Genomic DNA, 7,303 nt, shown 5'->3' with positions numbered 1-7,303 from the left:
CAAAAGCAAAAATTCAAAACTAAATGATGCAAAATTGCATAGAACAAATGACCCCAAAGAAGATATATAAAAAGTCTATGATTATGCAATTATTATGATCGTAATTGAGAAAATTTTCAAACAGATCATTAAAGAGATGGCTAGTGAGGGGTGACTAGGTGGCACAGTGGATAGAGCACCAGCCCTGGAGTCAGGAGGACCTGAGTTCAAATTCAGCCTCAGACACTTAATAATTACCTAGCTATGTGGCCTTGGGCAAGTCACTTAACCCCATTGCCTTGCAAAAAAAAAAACCCTAAAAAAACAGATGGCTAGTAAGTATCTAGAAAGAGAAGCAGTAATCACAAAGAACAAGACTGGCTTCCCCAAGCATATTTCCTTTGCTAAAAGGATAAACTAGCAGATAATGGAAATGCTAAAGAGTTTGCCTAAATTTTGGCAAACCTTTTGAGAAAGTATCCCATGCTAATCTCATAGAAAAGATAGGATGTGAATTAGATAGGAGGTTCTTTTGTTAAAGGTATTGGACTTGGGAGTCAGATAAAATCCAAGTTTGAATCCTATTTCAGATGATAATGTCTGGTTGTGCTGGTCAAAGAACATCGCTCAGCTTCAGTTTTCCCATCTGTAAAATTAGGATTATAATGGCATCTCCCTGAGTTATTGAAAAGATCAAATTAATAACATATAAAATATTTAAGGCAACATTTAAATGCCAGCCATTACAACCCTATTCAAGTATTTTAGTCTATCTTGGAAGACTAAATGACTATTTATGGAATGTTAATGGAATAGTGTCAACATGGCAAGAAGTCTTCAGTACAGTATCCCTGACATCGGTTCTGTTTAACATTTTTATCAGTGATTTTGATATGGGCAAAAATTTCAACTCATCAGATCTGTAGCTGATACAATACTGGGGAGGGGTGTCAGCTAGACTAAAACATCAGGTAAAATCTAGTAAAATGAATGCTGTAGGAATAGAATGTCCTGAAATTGAATATTTTAAAACATCCACTTCATTACATGAAGAGGGGACAGCAGTTCTAGGAGGGTTGGGGGTTTTTGGTGGATCACAAGCTCCTTGTGCATCATCAATGGGACCTAGCAGCCAGAAAGTTTATGGGATCTTGGGTCAAGTTGGGTGCCAGTGTCCTCCTGTCCTTTGCACTGATCAGGCCTCATTCACGACACTGTGGTCAGCTCTGGCTCCAATTTTAAGACAGACATTACCTGGTCAGTGTTCAAAGGAAGTCATCCATCCTAAAAGGGAGAAGAATGGGGAATGGAAAGTGACTGTTTAGCCCCAGAGGCAGCAATCAAAGGCTTATTTTATTCCTCTGTAATCCTAGTGCTGACCTCTGCCAAGACTGTTCTTGTCTTACAAGACTGGACCAGAAAAGGAGGAGCCCCCAGGCAAGGAGACAATAGAGTTAGCAGTGTCCCTCTTCGGACTGGCTCAGAACTCCTGACTTGGCACTTGGGGTATATTTGCCGGGAGACCTGGCTATTAGCTGAGGCCCACTTGTTGTGTACTCACTGGGCAGCCTTGACATTTTCCTTCTTTCTACCCCAGGTCTTGAAGACAAATGTCATGAGCCCTGACCTCAGGACTCTTTGCTTGTACAAGGGGTAGATCTTGATGGCCTGAGGTAGATGGAGGCACCCTTTTCAATCTGGTCCTTCTCAGTGACATATTGAAAATGTTTCAGTTCATGTTCTCCTTCAGGTAGGATCTCTGGCTCCTCAATGGCAATGCCATTACTTTAGCAATTACTGGAATCCCAGGCCAATACACTAGCCATCTCCAGGATGGTAAGTGGGGAAGGTATATTATCCCCAGCCTTTGGTACACAATGTCATTTGTTAGTCAGACACATCCTTCTTATACTAAGCACAGCACTCAGCCCATCCAGACTTCGGGTGGTAGACTTACCACTGGTCCCTATAAGGGTCACTACACTTTTGTTCACCTTGATGCCCATGAGCCCTCCCTTGGCCTTTATGACCTTAGGGAAAGGACAACCATGATTAGCTTTGTGGTAGTGTCTCATGAAAGAGGACAATACGTCCAGTGAAGCCATTCATACAGTCATCTGCTGTGGAAGTGATAGGGTTTAATGGCAATATATTTAATGAAAGGGTTTCCCTTTGAAATGAGTTAATGTGAAGTTATAGAGCTTAATTTGGACTTGGTGGGCAAAAGACCCCAGATGGAAAAATACTGCAAAAAGCTTGGTTTTGTAATATTGAAGTCTAGTATTAATAGATTAAAAAAAAAAACCAAAATTTGAGAATAGTACAAGTCCACCAGGAGCTGGGAAATCCTGAGGTCAGGACTTGTATCAGTGTCTCTGACTTCTTCCTCTCCAGGGGCCAGGACAGGAAGCATCAGACCACAATGGTGACAGAATGAAGCAGGCAGCATACTAGGCTGAGGGATGGTTTGTCCTTTACTTTCCCCTGGATCCGAACCCCTACATTTCTGCCTACTTCCATATGACTGAGTCATAATTAGCTTCCAGTCCACAGTTGGTCAGCAAGGTAGTTCTGGCTTTTTTTTTTTTAGGTTTTTGCAAGGCAAATGGGGTCAAGGCCCCACAGCTAGATAATTATTAAGTGTCTGAGACCAGATTTGAACCCAGGTACTCCTGACTCCAGGGCCGGTGCTTTATCCATTGCGCTGCCTAGCCACCCCTCTGGCTTCTTTTGAGCCAGAATCAATAGAGATTGCTAAGTGTTCCAAGCCACCCACTGAAGAGGATTTTGGGGGAAAGGAGTCCCTCCCTATGCTTTCTGCTGCTAGGACCACTACATGAAATGATTCTCAATACTGACATTGCAGGGGATTATGGGCAACTGATGTGGAAACCTTAGCACTGCTGAACCCTGAATCTTCACATCTTTTGTCGTGGTATATGTGATGTGGAAAGCAAATACTTGGTTGGGACCAGGTACTCCACTAGGAAAAAGCAACTCTTGCAGGATCTGAAAGGACCATGGGAGGAGAGGAGTCCAGGCCAGGGTGAAGACATCAACTAATCAATAAACATGTAAGATCTACTTCTCAGCTTTTTCTTTTTTTTTTTGCAAGGCAGTGGGGTTAAGTGGCTTGCCCAAGGCCACACAGCTAGGCAATTATTAAGTGTCTGAGGTCGGATTTGAACTCAGGTACTCCTGACTCCAGGGCCAGTGTTCTATCCACTGCACCACCTGGCCGCCCCCAACATGTAAGATCTAGTATGTACCAGATACCATTACATCCTGTTCCCTCTTAACTCCTGGCCTTCAGAACAATCAAATGAAGGATTTTTTTTTATTTTTTTAATTTATCTTTATTAAAGATATTATTTGAGTTTTACAATTTTCCCCCAATCTTACTTCCCCTCCCCCCACCCCACCCCATGGAAAGCAATGTATCAGTCTTTCCATTGTTTCCATGCTGTACATTGATCCAAATTGAATGTGATGAGAGAGAAATCATATCCTTAAGGAAGAAACATAAAGTATAAGAGATAACAAGATCAGACAATAAGATATCTGGTTTTTTTTCCAAATTAAAGGGAACAGTCCTTGAACTTTGTTCAAACTCCACAGCTCCTTATCTGGATACAGATGGGATTCTCCTTTGCAGACAGCCCAAAATTGTCCCTGATTGTTGCACTGATGGAATGAGCAAATATGAAGGAATGTTTTAACTCATTAATATTAAAAGAAATTCAAATCAAAACAACCCTCTGGTTCCACCTCATACCCTGAAAATTGGAAAAGATAACAAAAAATGAGGATAATATTGGAAGGGTTGTGAGACAACAGGCACAGTTGCAGTGCTGGAGGAGCTGAAAATCAGTACAATCATCTGGAAAACAATTTGGCATTATGCAAATAAGTGATTTAAAACTTCACACTGCCTTAATTCCTTAATCAGTATAGAAGCCCATCAGTTAAAGAATGTCTAAATAAACTGTGATGCATGAATATGGAAAAATACTAGGCTATAAGAAATGAATACAAAGATGAATACAGAGAAACACTTAAGATCTATATGAAATGATGCAGAGGGAAGTCAGAAGAGCCAAGAAAACAATAGACACAGTAATTACAACAAAGTAAATGGAACCACCTCATTCACACACAAAAATAGTGAATATTGCAGAATTATGAAGAACAAGCAGGACTTGGAGACATGAGAAGACATTCCCAACCAACACTTTCTCACTGGGCAAGGGTCATCCATGATTTTCTTTTAGTAGAATTCCAAATTGTTTTTCAGCATTGGGATCAGTTCACAATTTCACCAACAGGTTCTGTCTTCCCACTGTCCTTTCACCATATGCTATTTTCATCTTTTGTCATCCTTGGCAACGGGATGAGTAAAACTTCAGAATTCACGTGTCCTAAAGCAGAAGCTGGATGATCATCTGTCAGATATGATGTAAGGGGAATTTTCTTTTCCCAAGTCAAGGCTAAAAGACCTCTGATATCCCTTGCCACTCAGTCTGTGAATGTACAATTTTGAGTATCTATTAATATTGTAAAAATGTACCTCTGAGTATATTTTAATATATATTTCTCTGATTACTAAAGAATCTGACCACATTTTCAGATACTTAGTAATTATAACTGCTACTTTCAAAGATTTCTCAGTCATATTCCTTGGACGTGTATCTGTCTGGCAACACATCTCTGATAGAAAGTGTGCATCATGTCCTTGGGCAATTTCTAGGTCTCATCTAATGAGCAGCTACTCCAAGAATCCTTTGTAGACCCCTAAAGCAACAATTCAGGCAGGGACTTGAAACCTCTGCCAATTTGACGGGGACAAACATGGAAAGATTTTCCATGAGCCTCCAGCTCAAAGGTGTTCCTAACCCTTCTCCTTTAGAGTTAAGAATCAGGAGTGAGCCAATGAGGCAGCCTCAATCTCAGGCAGGAAGCTGGGGGAAGAGGGAAAAGTAGAAAAACACCAATTCCTCCATTCATAAGCAAATAGGATTTGGAGGGACGCAAAAAAACCAGAGCAGGGCACCAGACAGAGGGCTTTAAGAAGCCAGGAATATATTTACAAGGTGGTGAAGATAGATTCTGCATTTTCTGCCTTAGCCAAAGTCTTCATCCAAGGGGAACAAGGGGTGAACAGGGAGCTTTACTCTCCACTTAGAACCTGCTCCCTAATCAATTTAACTCAATAAACATTTATTTTCCAGGAACTGAGTACACAGAACTAGTCTGTTGTAGGGGGAAGCACAGAGTTTACATTCAATGAGACAACATGTAGAGTGGGAGTGAGGGATGCACCAATGGATTGAAGAGGGAAAGGAAAATATATATTCCAAGCATAAGGGACAGCCAGTGCAAAGGTCCAAAGATGGAAGATGGAGTGGAAGGTTCTGTGAAAGGAGAAGGTCTATGTCAATGTGGAGTTTTAATTCCATCCTCATAGTAATAGGAAGCCACCAGAGGTTCTCAACCTAAGGAAGGACACAGAACAAGGCTTCCAGAATATCCTTCTTTTGACTGAGTGGAGGATGAATTGGAGAAAGAAGAGTCTTCTGGAGGCTGGGAGATGACTTAGGCCACTCTAATGGTCTAGCTGCAAAGTGGGGGGAAAAAAGCCTGCATTCAAGTGGGAGTGGCAAGAAGGGAGAGATGGGAGAAATGCTATGCAAGTTAAAGAATAAACCAAATACATGGAGGAAGAAAATGAGAAAGTGAGGATAGCTCCAAATCTGGGAATCTAGGTAACCTGGAAAATCTGGGTGTATCTGACAGAAACAGGGAAGAGAGGAAGAGAAGATGATTTGGGAAGAATGGTTCCCAGAAATGACTGTCAAAATAAGAAGTAATAAAATATTTTTTAAAAGCATATGATGAGGGGCAGCTAGGTGGCACAGTGAATGGAGCATCAGCCTAGGAGTCAGGAGGACCTGGGTTCAAATCCAATCTCAGACACTTAATAATTCCCTAGCTGTGTGGCCTTGGGCAAGCCACTTAACCCCATTGCCTTGAAAAAAAATCTAAAAAAAAAAAAGCAGCTGATGGTTGGCATTGAATATTTTTTCTATGGGATCATAACAGTTTTCTCTCAAAATGACAACATTTAATGTAAAAAAAATCATGTATTTTGAATGATAGTAACATTTTGGATGTGAAAAGAATTTGGTACATGGCCGGTGCTGTCTGCTGTGCCACTCAGCTACCCTACAGTACATTTTAGAAGTGGGACAGAGTGAAAGGAGAGAGAAAATACAGTATATGGTAGTGGGGGAAGGAGTTGTGATCAGTAACAGCAAAGGTGGAAAAATATGGAAGTAGCTTTTGTGATGGACTTAAAAAGAATGTGATCCACTTGAGACAGAGCTGGTAGTATTGCAACACAGACTGAAGCACATTTTTTTTCTCTTTCCTCTATTTCTCATGAGGGTCTATATTCTTTAGGTGAAGGGGTATTATGTTCACTCTTAAACAAAAATATTTTAGTAATTATAAAAAAATCATTTGTACAAAAATAAAAATAAATTCATTTAAAAAAGAAAATAAAAAGAGCAAGAGGGTGGAAAGGATTTGTTGGTTTTCTTGGCTATATCTCCACATTTGGCATGATGCCTAACACACTGTAAGCACTTATGTAAGCACTTGACTAAGGTCTTGAAATAGTCAGAATAAGATTGGGTACAATGTGGAGGCGGAGAATTTACTGTTATAATTTATTATACAAGAGAAGAAGACTGTATAACAGATGGTTTCCAACTTTCAAATTTGTTGATTTTATGATTCTATGATTTTGTGAATCATCTGATGAAAAGCAGATTTTGTGTTCTAAGACCTCCTCACATTCTTTACATTCATAAGATTTTTTCCCAGTATGAATTCCCTGATGAAGAGTAAGTTTTGACTTCTGATTGAAGGCTTTCCCACACTCATTATATTCATACAGTTACTCACTAGTGTGAATTCTCCGGTGTTCAATAAGTCCAGGTCTCTGTCTGAAGGCCTTTTCACATGCATTACATTTATAAGGTTTCTCTCCGGTATGAGTAATCTGATGTCAAACAAGTCCTGTGCTCCATCTGAAAGCTTTCCCACATTCTTTACATTCATGAGGTTTCTCTCCAGTACGAATTCTCTGATGTACAACAAAGTAAGATCTCTGGCTGAAGGCCTTCCCACATTCATTACATTTATAAGATTTCTCTCCAGTATATACTCTATGATGTACAATAAGTTGTGAGTCTTTGAGCAATGCCTTCCCATAGTCATCACAATTATGGGGTTTCTCTCCAGTATGAATTCTGTGAAATAA

At 40.2% G+C, this 7,303-nt stretch overlaps 1 protein-coding gene across 1 annotated transcript in view; it reads right to left on the bottom strand.

Annotated features, from left to right (window-relative positions):
* Window positions 1-3,443: 3,443 nt before the first annotated feature.
* The window catches only part of LOC141497086 (uncharacterized), a 147,981-nt gene continuing 144,121 nt past the window's right edge, over window positions 3,444-7,303 (bottom strand). The window contains 2 exon segments of the mRNA XM_074199674.1: window positions 3,444-4,499; window positions 6,946-7,037. Of these exon segments, the coding sequence (XP_074055775.1) occupies window positions 4,495-4,499; window positions 6,946-7,037 (97 nt within the window). The 3' untranslated portion in view covers window positions 3,444-4,494.

Source organism: Macrotis lagotis, chromosome X (assembly GCF_037893015.1).
Source record: "Macrotis lagotis isolate mMagLag1 chromosome X, bilby.v1.9.chrom.fasta, whole genome shotgun sequence".
In the NCBI taxonomy this organism is placed as follows: domain Eukaryota; kingdom Metazoa; phylum Chordata; class Mammalia; order Peramelemorphia; family Peramelidae; genus Macrotis; species Macrotis lagotis.
This window is presented reverse-complemented; position numbering and strand designations above follow the sequence as displayed.